Genomic DNA, 26,271 nt, shown 5'->3' on the forward strand with positions numbered 1-26,271 from the left:
AGAAAGTAAATATAAAACAGGATTAAATATTAAGAAGCCAAACAAAGTGGCCTTATTAAAAAGGCACAATATAAGCACGATGTGCCATCATAATCATTATTATTACTGCTATAAACTGGGAGGAGGCAGAAATGCCTGCCCTTGGTCTGCAACCATAATCCAGAGAAGAAAACCAGGGTCGCTGTGCTCACAGCAGCTCATAAATGCCCAGCGCTGCCAAGCAGAAAATTTCTCTCCACGATCACGGCGCCACTGAGTCGGCCGCCTCAGTTATCAGGGGCGTCGGGGGCGGTGGGCAGTGGCAGGGGGAGGCAGAGAAGGACGCTCAGCTGCCTCACACAAACGTCTGAGCTTTGACACAGGTCCCCACCCTTTCTCACACCTGCCTACCTGCACTAGGGCTGCCAGGGCAGCGTGGGACATCCGATCACACAGGAGGGGTCACCCCCGAGGGAAAACAGCTCAGCACAACCACTAGGGACGAGACAGGGGTTTCTAGATGTGGATTAGGACTCCTCTGGAAGCCAGTTCTTTTAGGTACAAGACGACTTCTAGGTTGGAGAGAGAACACTATTCTAGTTCCCAAGGCCAGGCTCAGCAGTAGGTGGTCCCCCGTGCGGTATCATATGAAAGGGACACGGAATGACTGTGCCCCCAATCCCTCTCCAACCCAGTGCAGTGATGTCATTCCTTCACATTGAGGCCTTGTCCCCTTGGAGTGCAAACACCCTTCGGATGCATAAGAATAATATCAGCCATTCTATCTTAATAACAGCTTGCTTTTTTCTTCCTTCCCTATACGCTGGCTATCCCTCCATGTACTTTATGTATATTAACTGATTCAAGCCTCAAAAGAAACCCTATGAAGGATTATATGTCCCCATTATATTTCCCCATTTTACAGATCAGGAAATTGAGGCTTAGAGAATTAAGCTGCTTATTCAAAGCAAGCAGCTAATACGGTCCAGCACTGGAGCCCGGGGAGGTATTATGCTAAGTCTCTCTGTTAGCCATTGTGCAGATCGGGTGAATTCCTAACCACGAGAGAGGACAGGAGAGTCTGAGGATGTGTTCAGGGCACCAGCAGGAGGAGAAGGACAGAAAGTGCAGGTGGAGGTCTTGGGGAGAATCTGCTCACTTTTAATCTCGCCCAGGGCCTCCCTGCAACTCTTCTGGGCAAAGAAGGGGGACAGGAAGCAGAGTGGCATGGTTAGGAGCCTGGGCTCTGCAGTCACGTGGCCCGAGCTTGAACCCTGTGTGACCACAGACGTGTTACTCCACTTCTCTGTGGCTTAGCTCCCCACTGCAAAATGGAGGTCTGAATCATACCTGCAACGCTGGACTAGAAGGGGTAAGCCAGCCCTTCATTTTATAGGTGAGAATGTTAAGGTCCAGAGAGGGTTAGTGACATGCCCAGGGTCACACAGCTAGTTAGTGGCAGAGGTCCAGTCCTCTTTCCACCACTCAGTGCTGCCTCCTTTTCTCACTCATCGTTTACTCACATCATGGAGAGGCTGAAAGCCCACCCTTGGTCATTATAGCTGAGCACAGGCCAGGGCTCCCTCCTTTGTCTGGGACTCAAAAGCTCCCCTGTGGATGAGTTTTGTACTTTGTGCCCTGTTCTTTGCTGTTTACAACAGCCACATGGAGCTCACGATGCACTCTCATTTTCTCATTTTCTCTTGGGCTCTGTCTCCCCTTTGCTGCTTTCTGCTGCTCAAGATAATTTTGGCCCAGGTGAGATTTCCTGCAAGGAGGCCCAGCACGACCCTGAAGGACACAGATGCCCACAGAGGAGGGCCGTCACGAGCAAGGAGCTGTACTTCTGCGGAAGGGTCTCAGCTAGGCCTTCCCTTCCAGCAGGCAAGGAAACTGCTGCCTTAAATTTCTAGGCTGCCTCCGTCAGTGGTGTCTACGTGAGGTGAGTCCCTTTAGCTCCAAGCCCACGGTGCCTCCTCAGCCCCATTTTTCATGAGTGAGTTTACGGGCAGCTGCCAGGCCATCAGTCAGCTTGGCCCCTTCTGCAGCGAGTCCCTTCCTTTCACTGATCTTCCAACTCTGCCTGCTGGGTGCTGGCTGTTGTCTTTCTCCTCCTCGCCTTGGTGAGGATGGTCCTTGGTCTATCTTGCTACCTGAATCGCCCACATCTTCCACTGAGAGGCCCTGCAGCAGGATCTCTTCACATGCTTCTAGGCCCATGGCTCCCGGCCGCCCCGGGAGGCAGTGCTCCCCTCCCCTGGGGCAGTCAGGCCCTTTCAGGGCAGACGCTCAAACCTCAGGACCACCTTCGAAGAGCGGCAGCAGCCGGGGGTAGAGCTGCTGGGTGGGCTTGTCCACATGCGGAGACCCCCTCCCTGCAAGCCCCAGTGCTCTCGTGTAGCCTCGTGGCACTGCGCAGGCCCACGCGTGCTTCGTCCCGTGGCTCCGTGTGGTTCAGGGCTCTCGTGCGCACCGGTCTTTTCTGCTCGTTAGCAGAGGGTGCAGCACCCATGCAGTCGCCCCCTCTAACCCGCAGCCGCGGGGCGGCAGTTCGCAGGTGAGGAGAGAGGCTGCAGCGAGCAGAGCCCGCAGAGGCAGGTCTCCCCCATTGCTTCCTGCTCCCCGCTAGCACCTCTGACTCTCGGTCACAAATGCAGGCGAGGCTCGCCTGGCCCACCTCGCGACTCCACCTGCCCTCTTCTGCTTTACTCTCCTGTTCTTTCCTTTCCCCGAAGCTTTTGAGAGCATGGCACCTTCGGTGGCACCAAGCTGGCTGCCCTGGGAAACCAGCTGGGAAGCGCTGCAGGGCTGGGAACTTCTGCTGGAGGCACAGAGTGGTGCACAAACACCGGGCTCTGGAGCGCACGCCCCTTCAGCTTTCTTCTGCTGCTTCTTCTTCCCCATCAGAGAGGGGGTGGAGTGAGCATCTCTGGGATGGGGCCACGGTCAGCACTGTTTCATTCCTTCTCTGTTCCGTCAGAGCAGGGCTGGAATGCGCACAGTCAGCCCCCCACTCAAGGCTCCTTCCTCCCTCCTGTGCTATTTCAGGGAAGGGCAAAGACGTGGCCCCTGGTGGGCAGCGGTTTGCTCATGCCCACAGCAGCTGGGGTGATTCTGAGCCAGGCACAGAGAAGAAAAAACAGACCCCAAACCAAATGTGCAAGACAACAGATAGATGTCAATGCTGGACAATGTCACTTTTACTATTCTACTGAGCAGCCTCTCCCTCCAGATTCTTCCTCTCAAGACTGAATCTGAATCAAAGGTATAATTCACCCTTCATCCCTCCTCCCTCTTTCCCTAATCTTAGAACTCTTCCCTAATTTCTCAGGAGAGTTGGGCTTGCTGGAGAGGCTGACCGTTCTTCCTTTAGAGGAGAAAAATGGTTTTTTTTTTCCTTTCTTCTTCTTCTTTTTTGGTGAGGAAGATTGGCCCTGAGCTAACATCTGTTGCTAATGTTCCTCTTTTTGCTTGAGGAAGCAAAAAGGACTGGCACAGATATTAGTTCAAACATCTGTGCCAGCCTTCCTCTATTTTGTATGTGGGATGCCACCACAGCATGGCTTGATGAGCAGTGTGTACGTCTGTGCCCAGGATCTGAACCAGTGAACCCTAGGCCACTGAAGCAGAGCGTGCGGACTTAACCACTACGCCACCAGGCCAGCCGTGAGAAATCGTTTTTGAAACCTAGAGGACAGGGACCACTGTCTCCAACAAGCAAAAGGCCTGGAGGGGCTGGCAGGAAGTGGGAATGCTAATACTCCAGAAAGCAACTTTAAATGGGGGGCCCAACCGTGGGTTCACCTGGGCCTTACTGCCCGGGGTCTGGTGCTACCTCTCGGTTCCCACTCCCCTTCTAATTCCTGGATTCTGTGAGGATTCATGCTCACAGAACATGGGCTCAGTGGCCCAGGAAACCCAGAAGGAAGGAGGGACACAGAGGGTCTAATTTTCCGATGGAGTCACGGTCGTGGTGGGTGGGGTATGGAACAGACTTTCCGGGTAAGGAAGGGGATTGCTGGTCATGTGGAGTGAATGGTGAGCAGGTGTTGGTGGGCCTGTACAGTGGGGCATGGGGACCTTGGGCAGATTCAAGTCACTCTATTGCTTTTGCTTCTTGCATTGCAGGAGAAATCCGTATCTGATGCTTAGCTAAAAAGATGTGAAGATAGGTTATTTGCCTGATGTAGGGAAAGCAGAAAGGAGACAGTGGCCTTTTTTTTATTCCGGTAATACTGTGGGAGAGTGCGCCTCCTGGCAGATGGGAGGGACCAAGCACAGAGGTCAGCACTGGTGCAGTGGTGGGCTGTGGGTATGAGAAGGAGAGAAGCCAGCAGAGAGGTTTTGTGGAAACTGTATATGCCAGAGTCAGGCGTCCTGAGTTCCAGGGTCTCCCCGGCACTGAGTCAGCATTTGGGAAGGGCACTTTGTTTTCACAGCTCCGTGCTTCCCTCCTAGGTTACTGGGAGGACTGAGGAGAAGAGGTGGGCAATGGTCTCAAAAAAAGCACACCCCTCATGGAAATGCAAGGCAGGAGGGGAGCAGAGACAGAGAAGCAATTAGAGTGAGTAATCACCCAGGTGAGGTCAGTTAACAGCGTCATTGCGAGGATGCTGTTGCACCCATGACACCTCACACCAGTGTGTGGAAGTTAAACAGCAGCAGGTGTCAGCTCAGGGGGAGAAAGAATTTTCTAACCACTGGAGTCGCACAAAAATGGAAGGGGTTTCTTGAGACCCAGTGAGTCCCTTCCACAGTGTTCAAGAAAATGGGGGAAGACTACTGGAGATGCTGTAGAGGAGTTTCACGCATAGATGGGGACATGAGGGAAGCAGGAAAGAGCCTCCGGGACACCTTTCGGCGCCGAGATTGTCCTGTTGGATGCTCTCAAGGTTATCAGGATGTTGGCTCTGGGGAAAGAGCAGAAGAGTATGGGCCTTGGGGAGGTCAGCTGCCGGATGCTGGAGAGAGCTGTCCAAAGTTCTTACGCAGAGGACACTTTCTCTCTTGGAGCCACCTGCTGCCCAGCCAAGATGGGGAGAGCCAGTGTCTGCAAAATGAGGACATTCTCTCCCTGGCCCAGCCATCCTCAGTTCTGGAATACAGGACTCAAAGATAAAGACAGAGCCAGAGGGGCTCCAAGAGATGAGAATGCTCAAGGATTTATAGAAAACTAGAGATTATTTGGGTATTACTTTGACAGAGAAGGAAACTGAGGCCCAGAGAGGTCACAGAGCCAGCTGGTATTAGGGCTGACACTAGATCAGCTCTCCCGACTCCCTTCCCAGCTCTTCCTTCCCCTCCTCTTCCCTTCCCTTTCCCAGGCATTTCGGGGGGGCTGCCTTATTCTTTGTGCTCACCTCTTTCCTACCTGACAAAAGAGAAAGACGTGATTTCTAGAGTCACACAGACCTGGGTGTGAGTCCTGGCTAAGCTTCCTATTGGCTCTCTGGGCTTGGGCAAATTATCTGAACCTCATCTTTCTCAGCTAAAAAAAATGGAGATAATAATACCAATCTTGGAGGATTGAGTGAGGATTAAAGATCATATAAATTGGAGGAGGTGCTTAATACGTGGTAGCTGTCATTGCGTAGAATGCCTGGACACTGTATATACTAAGTGAGGAATGAAAAAGCAGAATGCAGGCCAAAGAGAAGACCCTGAGGATCACCAGCTTCGCATCTAAAAGGTCATCTGGACCACTTATTGGTAATGATATACGTGTTCTCAGGGCCAGTCCCCAAGGATGGCTGCAGCCAACCATGTTCCCTTCAGGGCCATCAACTTCCCAGATGTCTTTATCATTGCTGTCATTTTCATCAAGAAATATTCATAAAGTTCCTACTGTGTGCCAACAGTAACTTACCCATGACTTGGTCTCTGCCCTGGAAATCCTTAAAAGCTTGTGAGAAGACAACTTGTAAAAATCTTTGACGATGATTAATCATGAAAAAATATTTAAGCACAGCTGGACAAAAGATAGCCACATTAACCTCCTTTTGTGCCTCTTTAATCCCCCCCCTTTTTTTTTAACCCTAAACTAAACCAAGGACCTGCCAGAGATTGTGTTCTGCTCCCTTCACTTGCGCTCTGCCACATCAGAAAAGGTTATTTGTGACCACAACTGGGCCCCATGCTGGTCCATCTAGTTTTACTCTGGATGTTTCACTGGAGTCAACATGAAATCACATGGCCTCTTAGGATGGCCACTGTTACAGACTCTTGCAGCTTATTTGGAAATAATGTTTTTGCTTCTATGAACCAGTGACACTAGTAACAGGGTGATATGGGGCCTCGGTGCCAGTTTGGTTTTAAATAGATTTTGGTCTAAACATATTTTTTAATATGCAACAATTGGGTTAGTCTAATGACAAATGTCATCCGCTACCATTGCCAGAGCAACATGCCATTTCCATTAGGAGTAATGTTTCCTGGCCAGATTAAGGCATGGAAAATAATTTCTGGTCATCAACAATTCCCTTCAGTTTCACTGATCTGATTAAACTTAGCAACGGAAAGAGGAATTTACAAATTAGATGTTGTTCTCCGTTTATTGCCAAAATGTTACTTTCCACTACATCCAGGAGATACAGTTGAGACCTCATCAAGTCTCAGCTTGTGATAACATTTACTCCATAAATCTCGATCGCAGCCAGTGAATGAAGTAAGCATTAGGCCAAAGACCACATAATGGATGAAATCAAACCTCTGCCGCCTGGAAGAGAGTTGACCTTTTCAAGTCTTAAACGTGTTCAGCTTTCCGGTTCTAAAGAGGCAGCTAGGAATTTATTCTTGGTATTCTCTTAACCATTTCCCGACTGCCATGTTTAGCTGGCTAGCTGGCCTCGTTGAGACAGAAATAAAATAAGGATATTTCCGACGCTTCTCTGGATATATTTGAAGAAGAAAGGAGAGAAGAGGTGAGTACACAAAGAAAGATGCTGTGGAATAGTCCTGTCTCCTCCCAGAAGTTGGAAAGAACTGTTGATAGACAAGAAATGGAAGATGAAAAATCAGCTTGTGTGTCTGATTCATTACATGTCCTCTGCTGGACCGGATCTGGCCCCATCAGGTTGTAGATCTGACATAGTGACGAGGCCAGCCCAAGTCATCTGTTCCTAACGGCAGAATTCCAAAGACCTCTAGTACAAGACCCCACTTCTCCCTTAATTTCCCACTCCTTTTCCAAAAAATATTCACTGACTGCCTATTTGCCAGGCTCTGTGCTGGTGCTGGAAGTACAAAAATTCCCACCCTTATGAGGTGCACAACCCAGCAGATGGTATAAGATGGATAAACCGATACAACAGATCATGTACAATAAGCACTATTCTGCAGGCATGGACTAGGTCTCCTGGGAACACAAAGGAGGGCCTGAGGAGAGGAGGCAGGTGGTGAGGGTAGGGAAGTTAGAAAGGGAGGGGATGCCTCAGGTGGGTTTTGGAGTGAGGGCAGTTCCTAAAACAGGTGGTGGAGCCGGGCTTTGTAGGCAGGGGGGACAGAGTGCACACAGGTTCCAGGAAGGGCTCTGGAAGAACCAGCTTGCTTCCAGGGCTCAGGGATCCTGCAGGGACTCAGTGCAAATTCCAGGAGTCTGGGGACTGCATGATTCTGGAATCAACTGAATCTCTCTGGGGCCTGATAGACTGGAACGATCCAGGTTTGGTCCAGACTCGTACTGCTAAAGTGAACATACACCAACTTAGAACCATAGAAACAGAGCACGGAGCTGGAAGGGGTCTTTGCAGCTGTCCGATCAGACCCCAAATGTCACAAATGAGGGAAATGAGAGAGATAAACTGCTAACTGGCTGTTGAGCCAGGCCTGGACATCAGGGGGCATGCTTTTCTCAGGCTCCTCTTAGTTCCTCTCCCAATACACTGATCATCCAGACCCAAAACTCTGGCGTTCTGTTAGGAGAGAAAGAGAGGGTCATTCATCTCATATTGTTGTACTCTCAACTCATCTAATCAACAGGTATGACTTAATGGGTTAAAAGAATTAATAGAATTAAGTGATTATGGAAATTATAATTAATGTAAATGATTTTATAAGAGGCTCAAGAAGGAGCTCTACAATTTTTGCTGAAGCTTGGGATCTTCTTGATGAAAACCTAGGCGCTCTGCCTGATCATCAGCAGCTGACCACCACAACTGCCAGTCATGGGAGGACAGCAGAGCGAGCTGTGGGCCGAGGGCTAGGACCCCTACCTCTCCCATCACTTGCCATGCAAGCAGACACTCTCCCTGCCAGCATCTTTGTCTCGCCTCTGCTGGCCATCGCAAATATCATGCCAAGCTTCTGGATGGAGCTGGACCCAGCTGACCGAAGCCAATAGGAATAAATAGACTGAGACTCTAATTCTGAACATTCCTGACAAAAGGTGACCTCGATTTCTTCTTACCTTTGTGCATGGTGTGTGTGAGTGTGCGTGTGTGTTATTATTTTCAGAGAATTTTTATTAACATAATGGCTGGCCTGATATTGGATACCATTATCATATCTCGTGGGTCACTGAAATGAGATATAATGGTTGGACAGGCTGATTTGAAGCTTGGAATTGGGAAGGCAAAGGCTTTTCCCCTAAAGCCAGCCTGTCAAGCATATAATTGAGGCTTTTCACCTGGTCAGCACATACGTCAGTCCCAAGCAAAGGCAGAGGCAAGTTCCAGGTGCTTGTCAGAATTCTTTAACAGCTTCTGGCCTGTGTTTTTATTTTCTCTTGACCGCTAATCTTGGAATGCTTGTGTTCCCGCATACGAGGCGCTCTCTGAAGCCCTCCAAATAACACTTAGGGCACGGTAGTCAAACCCGCTTTACACTTGGCAAATAACTTTTAGAACATGACTTAGGGAGTATCAGAGGCTCCTCTGTCCAGATGTTTAAATAATTTCTGAATATCTTTACTTTTTTGAAAAAAAACAAAAACAAAAACAAATACCCAACACTGAAGAACCTTATCAAAATTCAAATACATATTTTTGAAAAGGATAGACCCTTAAGCTTCTTTCCTCAAAGCTCTGTCTAGCGAATCACCCCAGCTGATCTTTGCTGGGGGTAATTTTGGTCAGTCTGATGAACCAACATGAATTGAGTCTAAAATTGCAAAGAGTGTATATTTTCATGTATCTGGGTAAACGACTGTAACTTTCTTTTTTCCTCCGACGCTATCTGGAGATATCATCTGGAATAGGACCTTCTACTGTTTTACTCTGGTCTTCCTTGATGATCTTCAAGGAGACCAGTTAGTCCTGGACCATATTTTGAGAACAGGGTCTTAAGTGCAAACACATTTCTCTTGCTCATCCTCTCCTTTGAGGAGGAGTGGTGCTGACCGTCACCCGTGTGTGGGTCCTGCTGGTGGATCAAACTGGGAGCAGGTGGAGGAAAGTTTACGGCTTACTGTGAAGGCCAAGTTTAGGCTTGAAGTCATGTATTTGGAAATGAACAAAGTGGCTTGTTCTGTTCCCAGAGGCCCTTGCCCACTCCTGTTACGTTACTTTGAGCACATTCTGTGATTTCTCCGGAGACAGTGTTGAGACCTGCATGTATCTCTAAGAGGAGGTGCATCTGTGAGCACAGGGGGCGGGTGGATCTGCCTTCTGTCTTCAGAAGACAAACCACGCTTATGGGACCTGGGGCCCTGTGAAAACAGCCCAGACGCTTCTCTCAGCCCCACAGCACTTACAGCTGGGCAAGGCATGACCTAAGGACGAGCGGCTCTGCAGAGGCCGGGAGACAGACTCAGTGACCTGGAACCCCTCTGTTCTCCAAGATTTTAGGATTCTGTGGTTTTCTGATTGCGATGGAGCTCCCACTTGGCTAAAGAAGGAATCTGAGGCCGACACAGGGATATAGAAAGAACACTGCAGTGGACTGAATGTCTGTGTTGCCCCCAAATTCATGTGTGACTATCCTAATCCCAATATGATAGTATTTGGAGGTGGGGCATTTGGGGGGTCATTAGGTCCCAAGGGTAGAACCCATATGAATGGGATTAGTGCCTTATAAGAAGAGGCCAGAGAGATGGCCAGCACTCTGTCCACTGCGTGAGGCCATAGCAAGAAGATAGCTTTCTGTAGTCCAGGAGGAGGGCCCTCACCAAGAACCTGACCATACTGGTACCTTGATCTCAGACTTCCCACCTCCAGAGCTGTGGGAAATGAATGTGTGTTGTTTAAGCCACACAGCCCACGGTGATTTGTCATAGCAGCCTGGACTAAGACAGGAATAACACTTGAATGTGCCAGCTCTCCCCGCTCCAGCTTTCTCTCTTCTCCCTGCCTTCAGCTCAGCCCAACGTGGACATTTTGCCTTCTGTTTTTGAGAATTCTATCCAACTCCCCATGGGACCACCCTTCTATTGAGCAACTCCCTTCAGGCAATCCTTTGTTGTTCCTGACCAGGCTTTGGTGCTGCCCCTCCAACCATGAGGCTCGCACACACAGTGATCCCAGTGACTCGGGGTCCAGGACTCCCAGCAGGTACTACAGTTACTCGAGAGGATGGGATCTTTCCTGTTATAGGGGAGAATAAATCTCTTCTGGAAACACTGTCGCTGTCAGCAGAGGCATGTGCATTTCCATTTGATGAAGTAATCCTAAAGGATACAGACATCAAAGATCTATGTTTGGGGCTGTTATTCAACTTTTTTTTTCATAAGCCACTTAATCATCAGGGCGGGGATTAAATGAGGGAGAGTCACTTGGGAATTTGCACGTGGTACCTTGTAGGGTAAGGGGCTGCCTGCTGGTGTGTGTACAGTCACAGTGGAAAACAGGCCTTTGAACAGCAAGGCGCACAGGGCACAACAGGGCTCGCACTGTCAGGCACACAGGACGGATGGTTCCCAGGAGGCCTGGGCCTGGGCGCGGGGGTGTCACTGCTGCAACCCCTCCGCCACCCAAGGTCTGCCAAAGCACAAGCTATTTACCTTGAAGGCTCGGGGGGTGTTTTGGGGTCTGCCAGCCCCAGCCTCTGGCCCAGTGGAGGCAGGCCTTCCTTGGAAGGCCCCTTTTCAATCCGCTCCCCTCCTGTCCCTCTCATTTCGGGCCAGATTAGCCTCTGAAGTGACTACTCTCCCTCCCTCCAGCCTGCTGTCCACTGTCAGGGCACGGCGGCCTTTGACAGTGACCTTGGATCTCTGCTTAGATCTCTTCAGTGGCTCTTCCTTATCCATAGGATAAAGTCTACGTCTGAGGCCCTTTTGGACCAGGTCTCAGCTCCCTTCTGGTCTGAGCCTTGGGTTCTCCCATGCACACCCTAAAGTCTTCCCTCTCCCTCTTCCTCCTCCTCCTCCTCCTTCCTTTCCCTCCTCCTTTTTCCATTATTTCCTTCTACACTTTACATATGCAGCTCCATCAGCCTACGATGTCCTTTCTCATCCTTTGACCGTGTGAACTGCTACCAATCTGTGGGCAGCAGAGACACTGCTATGTGTCCACCCCACCCCAGCTGTCCTGCCCCCGGGCACTTAGCTAGATTGTGTTTTCAGGCCCCTTGGAATCTAGGTGGAGCTGACAACTGTGTTCTGGCCAATGGAAAGTGGATGGGAGCAAGGCACATACTCCCAGGCCTAGCCTTCCCAACCTCCTGCATGCCCCTCCACACTCTCTCCCTTCCTCTTCTCCTGGCCACGTGCAGCAGATCCACGGAGACCTCAGAGGCCCAGAGGGTAGTACAGCCACTAGAGGGAAGGAGACTGCTCCCTGAAAACTGCATGGAGGTGACGTTCCCCTCCTACCAACAGCACACCCGCACTGAACTGCGGGGCAGGGAATAGCCCGCACTGCATCAAGTGCTGAGACTTGATTTGGGGGTTGCTTATTCCAACAATTAGCCCATCCTGACTGTATGGCCCCCTCGAGAATCACGCTCTGGGTAGGTAGCCCCTTCCACCCTCTTCCAAACTCTATTCTCTCTCCTCTGTATTTCTCCAGTACCTTCTTTATACCTTCCATTCATAGCTATAACCTATTTATTTGTGCATCTGTCTCCTTAACTAGGCTGTAAGTCCCCTTAGGACACAGACTGTGTTTACTTATCCTGGTATTCTGAGCACTCAGTTGGTTCTTAAATATGTGTTGAATGAATGCACAAATGTCTCTCTCAAGTGAGCAGGACAGTCTGGCATGTGTGTGACTCAGGGAGGTCTCCCCCAAACTTCCCACTACTCTGAGGCCAGTGATTCCAGCTTCTGTGCTCTTTCCACTGGTCTCCCACGCCATGCGGCCCAATGATGGAAATACAGTACGTGGCTAATCTCCCTCCATTACCAGATGATAATTTTCCACTTGAGCAAGCAGCGATAGAGGTAGGAGCTGTCACTCTCTCCTCCACTAACAGCCTTCTGACAGATAATAGCTCTTGATGTGACATGCGGTTTTATCCCCCAGTATTTATGTGGAAGGAAGGGAGGGGTGGTGGTGGGAGCCAAGGGCAACACCATTGTGGGTGGCTCTGTTTGGGGGCTGAGCACTGGTTATTGGAAGAAATAGAGGAAAGGGAACTTGAGGATAATTCATCTCTCCTTCAATCCCTCTGCTGAGCTACTTTCAGCTCCCAGGGGTGTCATTCTGTTTGTAAGGCAGCAAATTAAAATCAGATCAGCACTTTACTGGATGCCCACCCTGGGTGAGTCTGAGTGGGCAGAGGCAGATCCATTTATCAAAGGGTTTGATGGCTTCAGGTAGGTGACAGGACCTCTCCAAAGATACCACATATGAACCCCTCATGGTGAGGCTGCCCCTGGCTAGAGATCTCCTTTCCAAGTCCCCATAATGCCGAGGTTCCTGGGATGGCTCAGAGGTGACAATGCTGTGGCACCGCACAATCCTGCATCATCAAACACAGATCCTATGATGCTCCCCGCAGTGTACACGCCCAGGCAGGAGGGTGGACGGTCGGGGAGCTACAAGACCCCGTTCCTGGAGCACTCAGGTTGACCCATGCCCTCCTCTAACCAGGTTCGAAAGGAGCCCTGAACTGAAAGAAACTCTCATAGGTCATATAATTGCTATGTCTCCTTCCAAGAAAGACCATCTCTTACACCATCCAAATGGATGGCTTTGATCTCAGTTGTCTTTTTCCGCTTGAGCAAGATAATGCCGTAACTTCCCTTCATGCTTCAAACATAGTTCTTATGATCATGAAGCTCACCTTTTCTCTCTCTCTCGTTTTTATCAAACTCATGCCCCTGTATGTTAACATTTAAGATCAGTTTTTCCCGCCGCCTCCTCCCCTCCCCTCTCTTCTCCTTACATCCTGTTGTATTAGACTGAGAGTGATAAGTGCTGTAACAAAGGAGATGAAGAGGATACTCTGGCTGAGGGGAGTTGCAGGGGCCCACTCCTAGTTTCCTTTTGGTTGGAAGAAGAGGACAGTCACAACATTACGGAGGGGAGGGATTGTGGTAGAGAAGAGTATGGTACAGAGTGAGCAAAACTGGACTCAAACCCTACCTGCCTGAGGTTAGGGACAACACACAAGTGGTATGACATGAACAGATTAACTTCGCTGAGCCTGAGTTTTCCCATCTATAGAATGGGGATATTAGTACCACATGAGACAATCTCGGGGAGGACTGAATAAGATAATCTATGTCTTGGCCCCCTTGCTCAAGGAAAAGACATGTCCCCTCTCATGCCCCTGTTCCTGTCCTGCCTCTGCCATCGAGCCCCAGGAGAGCCCATAGAGGGCGGATATGCATCCAGCTCATCAGCTGGTATGTGTCAACTGTCCAGCCTCAGAACCCAAAAAGCAACTCCACACAAGCCACGGAATAATGACCCCCCTCGAGGGGAGAAGGTGAGAGTGAGGAAGATCTTGCCCCTTGCTCCACTCACCATCCAGCTTTCTCTTTTAATGGATCTATAATTCTAACTCCTTCTAGTTCCTCTAGACTCATTTTCTAAACTTGTCTAATCCTTCCTACTCACAATGTGTCAATGACGAGACACTCTCCGAGGGCCTACTGTGAGTATGGCTAAGACTAGACAAAGGGTAGTTGGCCAACTAGGTAGGAATGTAGAGATATAAAATCTTAATTCTCTTGATCCAAAGAGGATTCAACTCAGTTCAGTATTTTTTGGAGGGGAAGCCTATTAATATGAATCACTGTCCTGGACCTGAGCGGGAGAGTGAATAAGAGTTAGTGACGTGTGGTCTCTGCCTCCCGAGGGCTTTCCACCTAACGAGAGGGCTGGGCCCCTCCCACTGTGGAGGTGGGCAGAAGGTCAAGAGCGCTCCGACAGTGCCTGCTCTGAGAGCGAGGGCCTGAGAGGCCTTCATGAAGATGTGCTCTTCCTACTGGGCTGGCTAGGAGCAGGTGAAGTGAGGAGGGAAAGGGTGTTCCAGGCAGAGGTGGGAGGGATGGACAGAGGTCCAGAAACAGGAAAGTAGCAAGCCTGTTTGGAAAAGAAGAGTAGTTTGGTTTTGCTGGAGGGAAGTAATGAGTGATAGGGTTCAAGCTATAGGCTGGGAGAGATCAGAGATGCCAGGGAAACAGAGAGAAGATGTTGTAGCTATGGAGAGACACGCAAAGGTTTTGAGCAAGGGATTGACATGTCAACTCTAGAAATACAAAGTGGGCTACGTTGTGCAGGATGTGCGGAATGGGGCTGGGAGGCAGGCCAGGCAGGTGGCTGCTAGTCTGGCAAGAGACGAGGAGGCTGCTAGCTCTTGAAGTACCAGGCAAGGCTGGGAGTCCTTGGTGGGGGTAGAGCTTGTAAGGCCCACTTTATCTCCAATGCCTGGAGAAGGGCATCCTCTGCTTTCCAGACAGGAGACCAGCCCAAACCAACGTCTGCTGGGCGGTTGGTTGGCGAGTGATTTCCAGAACACAGCTGCTCACTCGTCCCCTTCACACCACAGGAGTGGCCTCATGGCCCTGTGGTGATCCTGTGTCTTGCAGAAGCTGCAGGGTGCCTAGCACCGTGCCTGGCTTGGATCCCTGCTGCTACCTGGCCTCCCTCTTTGCTGGCTCCATTCTCCCACAGATGTTGGGCAGAAAAATTAAACCAAGACAAAGGCAGATATCTAAGAAGGTGTGAGAACCCCTCCTCGGGTGCCTCTCTCAGCTGGTGCTGACCACATTCTTCACCATAAACATAACCATTCCTATTCCAGAGTTTGTTAGGGGTAATTTTTTTGGGCTGGAACACCCCCCAAGGACACAGCCGTGTGTGAGCTGACGTCTGCACCAGCTGGCCTCTGCTGCTTCACACATCATCGCCTCATCACGACGCAGCCCTGGCTCTACAGGCCGCAGCACAGCTTCCTTGTGTGTTGAGAGGGCACTGGGAACGGGAAGTCTCACTGAGTGGGTGGGGCGTGGGGAGAGGGCGTAGGTACTTCCTGAACAAGAACAGGGCCTTTATTAAGACTCGACAGATCAGCCAGGCACCTCTGTGCTGACCTAACGCTTGTCGTGGGCAGGCAGAAGGTCTCCTGTCAGAATGCTACCTCTCCTTTCCTCCAGAAGCATACAGCCCACTCAATAAGACTGTCATGACCTCCTGACAGCCCCGAGTTAGCAAGCTTTACCCATAGCTGGTTTTCCTGTAGGAAATGAATGACAGCTCACTGAGATTGGGTTGGTACACCTCCTTCTCACTACACACTCAACACGGCCCCTCAGGTAGCCCTCCCACTGCTCCCCAGGCTGAGACAATGGCATCTACAAACTTATGGGGCCAGGCAGCATAGCAGCCAGATTGTGCTCCCAAGGCAGATGTGCTACACATGGAAGTACCCCGGCCTGGGTCTTGTTACGACCTGATCCCCCTGGTAAGGTACTGCACACAGTACCAGGTCTGCGGGACCCGGCCCGGGAGCATTAATTACCACCAGAGCCAGAAGAATCGGCAGAGTAGCCTCACTGCAGTTCTCGCGAGCTCCAAAACCTTCCCACCGCACTGCAATTCTCCTACACTCGCCACTGTCCCTGCCCACAGGGGTTCCACACCCATTCGCTATTTTCAAAGGTTACTTTGCAAGAGTGGAGAATGACTGAGAGCTATTGGAGAGTGGATGTGTATAGGAAGCACTTGGAGAGGAAGTCATTGATGATGCTACAAGGAAGTCACTTCTGAACTGACAGAATGAGGAAGCTACTCCAGTCCAGTGACGGTCCAAGCCTCCCTGTTCTGTCACCTCAGGGCAAGGGGGAAGACTCTCTGCCCAAACTCGCTCAGGACATGAACTCACCAACTTTTGTAGGCACTGGACTCACACGTGTGATAACACTCCCCAGCCCTGGGCTGTGTCAGAAGGAGGGACCCCAGGGAGAATTAAAGGCAGCTGGCTGACCCTCACAGGGTCGGGTAGCAGACATGCGGAGAGGGGACATGCCCCAGTGCCATGGGGACACAGAAGAGAGCGCTGCCTGGGGGCATCTGAGAAGGCTTCTTTGAGGAGCACGTGGTGTGGCAGAGAGTCCCATATGCAGATTCAGGGTCCTGGGTTTGAGTCCTGACTTCTCTAATAATCAGCCCAGGGGGGATGTTCCCCATCTCAGGCACCAGATTCCTCACCTGATTTCTACGGCAATTTTCCAGCATTGAAGTTTCAGGGCTCTGATCAGGACAAGCTGAAAGTGGAGGGACAGGAGGGAAATCTGGGGTCTTCACAGAGGTGTCTGCTCTCACCAAGTAGCATAGAGACAGGATGGCCCAGTAACACATGATAGCTTAAAAAAGCTATCATAGTAAAAAAGGAGCCAAGGAAAAATAATTGTTAGTGTTTCTTTTCATGCCATCTGAGCCAGATGCTTGGTGGGATTCGACGACAGAAATCCAGATGTGTGGCAACCCGTGATCATGAGCTAAGTTCAAGGTAAAAACTGATTGTACCGATTAAATTGTTTAAAAAAAAAAAAAAGGAAGCTTAAATGATGCACACGCCCTTGACATGTATAGAATGTAAATCAGTGATGTTCAGATTACTGCTCTCAAGCCACATGGGGCCCTTTTGTGGGCAACCTGCAGCTCCTGTAAGCGCTCACATTTCCGGATTCCAGCGATGCACCACCCTCCTAGACTCTGCAGGGCGTGCAGCAGGCATGCGGCCCTGCTGGTTAATGATGATTGCAAAAGTGGCTCCTGAGTCACATAGCTGAATACCATTCGTGTAAATATTTAATCCTGCTATCTATGTGGAAACTCAATGTTTTGGTTCCACCGTCTGTCTGTCTCTTATATGCTCATCCACACAAACGTCTGTCTTAGACAGCAAGCTTTAGACGGCTGGGACAGCATTTAAATTGTCTTAATGACATGACAGAGACTCCCATATGGACAGACCTTTAATAAACGCATCTTTGATCTTGAGGAGGAAAGAAAGAAGAAATTCTCATCTTTATCTCTTTCTTTATGGCTTCTCCCTCTAATGCCTGGCTTTGACACGGGAGCCAGAAAATGGACCCTGTTCCTTGGAGCAGCACGTCTCTATGATGACAATGGACCCTCTGCAGAAGTGACAGTTTCGTAACTGGTGCCTTCAAAAGGGATGCTCACTGTTGCTCGGAGCGAGGAGAGAGGCCTCAACACGACTCTAGTCTTCATCCAAGAGGAGAGGGGCTCGGAGTCCAAGAGCCAAGCGCTGCCCACGCTTGGGGTGGCACAGCATGCCTCTCTTCTTTTTGGCCTTGAACTGGCTCTTGAGTGTCATGTTCTCCTTTTTTCCAAGGCTGGCTGTAACCAAGCGCAGAGGCAATGCCTAGTACTCAGATGGCTGTAGAGGGGATCTGTGAAGGGCTCGGCTTCAGACACTGCCTCCTGGGGGCCATGGGCAGGCAGCATTATGTGACTCTCCTCCTTTCCCGTTTCCAATGGCTGGGGGCGAGACCATGTCAACAGAACAGGAGGCCTGCAGAGCAACGCTTGATGCCAGTCTGGGAAGTATCCGGACTGAAGAGACTCGTGAAATAAGGCTCTGGTTTGCCCTCAAGCTTTGGCCCTCACCATTTCACCAAACAGCTCTCGTCAAGGCACCAGTGGCCCCACGCTGACAAGTGTAGCCAAGAGGTTTCAGAACTCACTTTGCTTGCCCTTTGAGCAGCACTGCCCGGCCGCCCGTTGCTTCCCTCCTGTGTCTCTGGCTTTCTTTCCAGGTCTCCTTTGCTGGTTTTTCCTCATCACCCCAGTCTCTAAACGTTGGTGGGACACAGGCTCTCAGACCTCATCTCATTTCTGTCTACACTAGTCCCTCAGTGGCCTCATCCCTGCAAATGGGGTTAAACACCTTCTGCATGTTGTTGACCCCTCAAATCATAATTCTGTCACATGCCTCCCCTGCACTCAGGTCACTCCCAATCACCTACTCACCATCTCCACCTGGAGTTGAGCCTGCATTTCAAACTGAAAGGTCCAAGGTGTTTTCCTGACACTCCTGCCCCGAAACCTACTCCTCGCAGTCTTCCCTATGCCACTGCATGATGCTTCCACTCTGGCCGTTGTTCAGGACGATCACCTTGGAATCTCCCTGACTTCTCTCTCTCTCGCATCCCCTGTCTGACATGTCAGCGAGTGGCATCATTCTGCAGCCTGTCGCCTCACTGTTACCAGGACGAGGCACCACCATCTCTTGAGGCAGTCTCCTCCGACATGGTCGCCTGCTTGCCCCTTGCTCACCTTCATTCCATTCTGCACACAGCAACCAGGTTCTCCTAATAAATGTGTGTCCTTCACGTCACTTCTCAGCTCAAAACCTCCAGTGGCTCCTTGGCTCACCCCTCGTAAAAGCCCTGCCCTCACCGCAATTTTCAGGATCGACTTCCTGGGTACCTGGACCTCATCTCCTACGTCTCTGCCCCGCATGCACGCCTCTCCACCGGCACTGGCTTCCTCTCTGTTCCTCGAGTACATCAGCCATGCTCCTGCCTCGAGGTCTTTCCATTAGCCGCTCCGGAATGCTCTTTTCCCAAATATCCACATGGTTCCTTTCCTTACTGCCTTCAAGTCTTCATTCCAATGCTGCCTTCTCAGTGAGATATTTCCTGGTCACCTCACCTAAAATTACCACGTCTCAGCACTTCTGTCCCCCTCTTGCTGTCCCATCTTTCTCCATGGTACTTGTCACTCTCCAACAGACTATTAATTTATTGTCTGTCTCCCGACTGGGATATAAGTCCCATGAGGCAGGGATCTTTGACTCCTCGGTTCATTGCCACCTCCACAGTGACTAACACAGTGCCTGGAACACAGCAGACCTCTAATTGGTGGATGGATGGAAGAAGGAAGGAACTGGAACATATTTTTGTATATAACTCACTGGCCATACCATTTCCTCTAGTTACTCAGAGAAATGCCTCCCAACTATGCCCTTCCTCTCTGTCGTCATCCCAACACCTGCTCTTTCTATTTCCTCAGTGGTTTTTGCAGCTTTTCCTAGAAAAATGAATAATTGGGCTGCCCGCACTTACGCTCAGCTACTATGCAATGACGTGTCATTGAACGGTCCCTGCACTGGGCCCCCTCTACCTCATCAATGCCTGACACAGTAAGTGCGGACAGGCATTCTGCCCAGGTAGGAGAAGTTGCCAGAGCCATCGATGAAGGGTGATAATACCTTTTTCTTAAAAGACTACTTAGTTTTTGAGCTGAAAAAAACTGGCAGATACACTATATTGTAATCTTTTAGCAGTTTCAAAGCCTAAGATACTAGTTTAATTTAAACATGCATAATTTATAGCAGCATTTCTCCCTTTGCATTTCTTTCAAAGGGCAAACTATGAAGTTCTGAAGACAAGAATATAGTTTCCGGGGCCAGCCTGGTGGTGTAGCGGTTGGGTTTTTGCTCTTTGCTTTGGCGGCCTGGGGGTCGCAGGTTTGGATCCCAGACGTGGAACTATACCCTGCTCACCAAGCCATGCTGTGGGGCATCCCATATACAAAACAGAGGGAGATTGGCACAGATGTTAGCTCAGTGACAATCTTCCACACCAAAAAAAATAAATAAATAAATAAAATAAAATAATATAGTTTCCAAGCCATAGGCTTGCCTTTTCTGCAAATCTATTAGGTTCTCAATTGCTTAATAATTTAATCACATCAACTCTGCATTGAACTGGACTTCCCCAACAGACACAGTCCTTTGGACTCATTTCCTGGCTCTGTTCCCAAGTCTCCCATGTTCGTTTCATTGCACGTGTCTGTTTTCCTCTTGATATCTCACTTTTTCAGATACTCCTTCCCTTGCCCCACTCCACTGGAACTATTCCACCACCATTTCCACAACTGTAGGAGCGAGGCTCCCACTCTATCCTCCCGGGACAAGGCTGGCTGAGGACAACAAGCAGATCCAAAAGGCTCCTGCAGCCCTCAGGAAAGGTACAAGGTGAGAGGAACACCAGCTTCCAGGGTCTGGTTTCGCCCATATTCGGGCAGATCTCGACAGAGGCTCTGTCCATTGGGGTAGGCTGGTCGCTGGGCTCTTCTCAAAGCTCAGCCAGAAATGTGGGTAGACAGGCCTTGTCAGTGTTTTCTGCTCTAGCAGCAAAGAATACTCCATGCTGGGAACTCCTTGGTATTTATTAATTTAACGAGCAAGACAGGGAAGCAGCATACTTCTCCTTGGAAGCTCTTGCTTTAGGCAGAGAACAGAATAACTGCATGTCTCTGTGGATGACAACTGATCAGTAAGAAAGCAGTGGCTCCTGTACGCTTTTCATAACACCCACTAAGAAACATGCACCTCACCATTAATCAGGAGCTAGGGGCTCGCTCCAGCTTAGGACGGAGAGAGGAGCCACGATGCCAACTCCTGTGTTTCAGAGGTAGGCTTCTCTGCGGCTCCGAGGCCGACTTATTTATTTACCATGCCACTCAGTGCCATAGACATCAACTACTCCACACTTCCACCAACAGAATAACAGAAGCCGCCAGGCACATTTCCAGAAAGACCCTCAATGGCACCATTGCTCACTGTTGTGATCCATCAAAGGCCTCGTCTTCCAACTTGCAAACGACTTAGTAGAACACGAAGGCCCGCTTAGGTTATTCAATTATGTTGTTACCAGTCCCGTGTTGTTTCTGTGTTTTAATTTTGTATGTGCACCTTGAGCAGAATTATCAGAAAGGGAGCAGTTGACAGATGCATTAAATCCGTCTCTGAAATGAGGGAGCAGAGATTTGTTCTCTGTTAACATCTTTGGCTGTCTTCTTCCCTCCCTCCTCCGCCTGTTTCTTCTCCTAGATCCCCAGTTAGAACTCAGACTAATGAGTGAAAACACACAGAAATCAATCAGGGAGTCTGAACGCAATGGACATAATTAATGCCTACTCACAAGGCCAAGAGATTAGACTTACTATATTTACATACATGTGTTAGGATACACATGTACACGCACGCCTACACTCCCAGGATTTTAAAACTAATGGAAGGACTGTGATTTTCTCTGGGTCAGGCCCCCTTCAGGAGAGAAGCATTTGATCAATAATGGACACCCTGCTTTCCCTCGGTTGCGCTCCGCAAGCCTCAGTGGGTCTTGCTCATCTCCCTTTGCGCTTAGGGAAGGTTTCTGGCTTCCTGCCCTCACCTGCCCAACTCCATACAGCAAATGTCTTGCTTGGCTATTTAACCTGTTTGGTTCCTTGACCATCCTAGGTACTCAATGTTTAGGAACATGTTTTTAAGTGGGGCTGCTTGAGAGGACAGAAACACACCTACTCAAATACGTGAACTGTAAGAGAAAGATTGCACACAGAAAGAAGAAGAGACAGTGTGGTCAGAGCCAGAGACGGAAGTCACATGAGATGCAGAGAGTAGCAGAAGCTGGCTGTGCATCACAATCCCTGGGGCCTTGTGAAAACACAGATTTCTGGGCTTCACCCCAGAGTTTCTGAGTCAGCAGATCTGAAGTGGAACCCAAGAGTTTGCATTTCTAGCAAGTTCCCAGGTGATGCCAGTCCTGCTGGTCCAGGGACCACACTGTGGAGAACCACTGGGCTTATCTGATGAGAGCCTGAATTTCCATGATTCATCGTCTTTCCTACACTTGTGAGTCGATACCATCTATCACTCTCATTTCCATCCCAGCAATAGCCTATCCGACAATCTGCCACATGAAGCCCCAGAGGAAGATATTTGGCTCAACTTCTATCACCTAATTGTATTCCCTCAAATTCCTCTGGGCTTCCCCAACCCTCCCATTTTGCACTTCCCCAGATCTTTGAATCTAACCTCCTTAAGAGAAACTTTTGGCTCCTTTCCCTATGAGAAAGCCAATGGTGCTTGAAGTATACTGTGAAGGAGGCAAGAATCCTGCTGCTTGGTGGAAACCGCTCCTTTCGAACAAGCTAGGAGCAGGAAGCCTGGCCCCCTGACCAAAGAGGGGGAGCGGAGGAGGATGCCTGATTTAAATATAAAGAGTCCGCCTCAGCAAAATCTCAACTGTCTTTTAAGATCAAAGATTCTAAAAGGAATGTGAGGCTTTAGAGATCAACAGCAATTATTTCACAGCTGTGACTAACTTCTATGAGTAGCAAATGATTGCAAACAATGGGACAAACGCTGCTCCAGGAAGATAAGCTGTAAGGAAAGGCTGTCTCCCAGAACCCCGCCCAAGACAGAGGATGGCTGCTCACTGTTTCGGGGTTTCTCCTCATCCATGCCTTCGTCCTCATTCTCAGGGTCGATGTCTTCTGCCTGAGTGATCCAGTCCAGGTAGCCTTTGAGGTCCTCTTCCAGCTGTTGCTTCTCTCGCAGCTTTTGGAAATCTCCCCGAGCCTTGGCCTTCTCTCTCTCTTTGGAAAACTCTCTGGTGAGAGAGAGCAGAGCGGGCGGGGCAGGGGAGCACACGGGAGGCAGCGGGTCAGGCAGGAAGGATGGAGATAAGAGGAAACAAAAGTGTTAATGGCTTCACACTAGGAAGCTGGCCCACATGCCACTACTTTCCATAGACAGCTATCTCCAGTCATCCCAGGTTTTGTCTTTACTTTCACATGAATGGAAAGACCCACTGAAGGGGACATTCTTGACACAGGCCACCAGAGTATAAGGGGATGGATGAGATCCATTTCCCTTTGTTCTGGGTCATGATCTCAGGCTTTGCCTTTATTAACAACTATTCTTCAATGACTGGAAACTCCTTCCAAACAGTAACCCAAAGAACCTCCACAACAGTTATGGAACATGCATTTTCACTCCTCCTAGTACTGGGTGGCAGCTGAAAACCTCACAAGAGTCTCTGGGTCAGAAAAGATGTCAGGACCAGTGGTGGTGCTGAAGCCCACTCATCCACACTGGCTCCTGGGAGACAATTGTGCACATTTCCTCCCAACTCTGGCTTCAGTGATGTCTCCTTGCTGGCTGGAAATCGGCCATGGTGGAAATATTTACACCAGGGAAATGGGCAAATGTTACAAACCAGGGCTTTTTTTTCCCCAAAGAGCCAATTGTTAAGTATTTACCAGTACACCACTGATTTAAGACCCAGGAGATTTACTCTCCTCATTCTCTGCTCTCATTACTAGAGTTTGTTCTGCCACTCTTAGCATGCCTGGAAGGATTTCTAATCTAGAGAAAGTTCTTTCCCACATGGAGACAAATGAGGATTCCAAACACAAGAAAATGTCCTGGGAGCTGCCCTTTCGGTTAAAAAAGAAATCTAATCGGAATGGAAAAATACATAAAATCAAGATGATACAAAAGTTAAATGATGCATTCAGTTTAAAGTAATAATGAGTAGAAATTGGAATTGGATTGGGATTTGCTGGTAGAAGGGCCTATTGAAAAACTTCCGACGGAATCGTTAATTTCTTTCCTATTTTCTGATTCTGTCCTTATTTTCTCTCTGACTTCAAATTTAATTTCTGAGCAAGGAGGGGCCTGGCAGCAGAAGGTGACAATCAAGAGGGCTAGTGCTCAACTTTCAAAGCAAGTCTACATCTTTTCTTCCAAAACAGGTACATAGGCGCATTTCTGTTTTGATTTTCCGCTTGTGGGAAATGGGGCCCTGGTGGTGTGTGTGTTCCAAGCACTGGGCATCTCGGTTAATTCTTAGAGACATGAACGCCTTCTCCGACCAGGAAAGGCCTAGCTCACCGGGGCAGGAAGCTGCAGAAACCACCTGGAGGGATTTCTTGTACAAGCCAAACACTCTACAGAAAAGGCACCTTGGAGGGTAGGACACACGCACAAGCCAAAGGTGGACAAAGCCTCAGCTCCTGAACCCACTCAGTCCTGCAGGGGCTCTATCTCCACACCCACTGTCTAGGATTGGCATTTTGCCTCTGCTGCCTAGGAGAGCACAGATTCTAGCACTTGTCATTTTTATGGCGAAATGGGGTTGGGGCTGGGAGTGGCCTAGGGAAATTTTTAATTGGCAGATGTCGGGGCTCTCAAGCTAACGAGTTCTCCTCAACTACTGCCTTAATGATGCTCTGGTTTGGGTGGAATTATCTTTTTAAATTTGATCGAATCCAATTCTAATTGGATTGAACTTGCTCTTTCTTGGGCTTCCTGCCAACTGGTCGGTCCTTCATTTCCTTCCGAGGGAGTTTAACGCCAGAGAAAAGGGCCCAGATTGACAGTGAACAATGAAGATGGAAGCCTCACTTGGCTTTGCTCCCTTCCTCCTTTCGCTATTGGGGATAGGCATAGAAAGATGCCAGCCCCTCGGCCCCTAAACCTCTATACGCGGTCACACCTCCCTGGGGCTGTAGCCTTGCTCTCTGGAGACAGTCACTTCATATAACGGCTCCCTCCCCACGCAAATCAACTCCAGAAAGTGCACGTCAAGGTCCCCTCTCTTGAGTCTGTTTCTGCCCACATGCATTTGCATTCTTTATTCCTTTCCTGTGGAGTGGGTTCAGGGTCGTAAGGTGACTAAAGAGTTGAGGGTTCACCTTAGCTCTGTTGGAATATTTTGCAGAAGGTTCAAGTTCTAGTTATAAAACAACTACTCATCCTTCTTCTGGAGTCAGGAGAATAGGGTTGGGAGTCAAACTGGAGTAGGGACAATTGACCCTGTCCTGTGTTACAGCATCTGCCCCACAGAATGAAAGCTCACTATCCATACCCCAAGAGCTCCAGGAAACCAAAAGGAAAATGAAGCGTGTTGAGGGTATGAAGGGGATGGAGAAGTGCCAGGGTCAGATCTGAAGTCCTGCTGGCTGCCCTTGGCTCCCACGGAGTGTGGGGCATAACCAGGCGTGTGGCTGGATGGAGGGTGAATTGAGGTATTCCTTGCCGGACCCCACACCGTAAGGGATTTGCTGGTGGCAGTGCCTGGCTCACGTTATCTCCTTGCCTGGAGGCCAGCCACGCACCTACTCTGGGGACTGAGCTAATCAAGACACGAGGCCCCAGCCTGACAGGGGGCTGTGCTGGGACCAGGGACCGGAGCTGGCTAGACAATCAGTCACTGCCATGGGATTTGTCATAAGGCAAGGAGCACTTCTCTCGCCAGCAACGGCCAACATGAAAGATGAAGGGTGCAGTGGAGAGCCAGGGGGCCAGTGCTCAGTAATGTAAAGCAAAGGGAGGTGCACGTGGAAAATCCGATCAACCCAGACGGCCAGGGCTCCAGGCCCTCTAGTAACCAATATAGTTGACCCTCATTACTCACTGGTTCCGTATTTGCACATTTGCCTGCTCACTTGCCTTTATCTGTACCCCCACCTCAACACTCGCGTGCTCGTGCAGTCATCCTCAGACATCTGCAGAGGGCAAAGAGCTGGAGTCACATTCCCAGCTGAGGTCAAACAGGGCCGTGCTCCGCCTTCTGGTTTTAGCTCTCACACAATAAACAAGTGTTCTTTTCACGGTCTATTTAGTGCCATGTTTTTCACATTATTGTGCTTTTTCTTGGTGATTTTTCTGTTTAGCCTGGCCCCCCAGCATAGTGCTGAAGCGCTGTCTAATGTTCTTAAGTGAAGAAGGCCGGGATGTGCCTTACGGAAAAAGTCCATGTGTTAGATAAGCTTCCTTCAGGCACAAGTTGTTGCGCTGCTGGCTGTGAGGTCAGTGTTAACGAATCAACAAGATGTATTAAATAAGGTGTCTTTAAACAGAAACACACATGACGCAAGGTTAAGGACTGATCGCTTGACAAAACTGACCACAGGCCCCCAGGAACCTAACCCTGTGTTTCCCCTAAGAGAAGGGTTCAGTATTCGCCCACTCAGCGTTCCCGGTGACTTCACAGGACATCACTACCCAGGATAATGAGAGTCAACTGCATATGTTGCCATCTCTTCTGCTCCCACCCACCAGCAAGTACGTGCTGGCATTTCTCTTGCTTCCTTCTGGACCTGGATGTTGTGTCTTAACTGTAGTGCCATGGTCCAATGA

The 26,271-nt window shown here is 49.6% G+C and overlaps 1 protein-coding gene across 20 annotated transcripts in view; it reads right to left on the reverse strand.

The window, feature by feature from the left end:
• Positions 1–26,271, reverse strand: part of CACNA1C (calcium voltage-gated channel subunit alpha1 C) — a 683,102-nt gene that overhangs the window by 152,154 nt on the left and 504,677 nt on the right. For all 20 annotated transcript variants that reach the window (XM_070495018.1, XM_070495026.1, XM_070495017.1 and 17 more), the window contains exon 9: positions 22,563–22,735. In XM_070495018.1, the coding sequence (XP_070351119.1) occupies positions 22,563–22,735 (173 nt within the window). The remainder of the gene's footprint in view (positions 1–22,562; positions 22,736–26,271) is intronic.

Source organism: Equus asinus, chromosome 22 (genome assembly GCF_041296235.1).
Source record: "Equus asinus isolate D_3611 breed Donkey chromosome 22, EquAss-T2T_v2, whole genome shotgun sequence".
In the NCBI taxonomy this organism is placed as follows: Eukaryota; Metazoa; Chordata; class Mammalia; order Perissodactyla; family Equidae; genus Equus; species Equus asinus.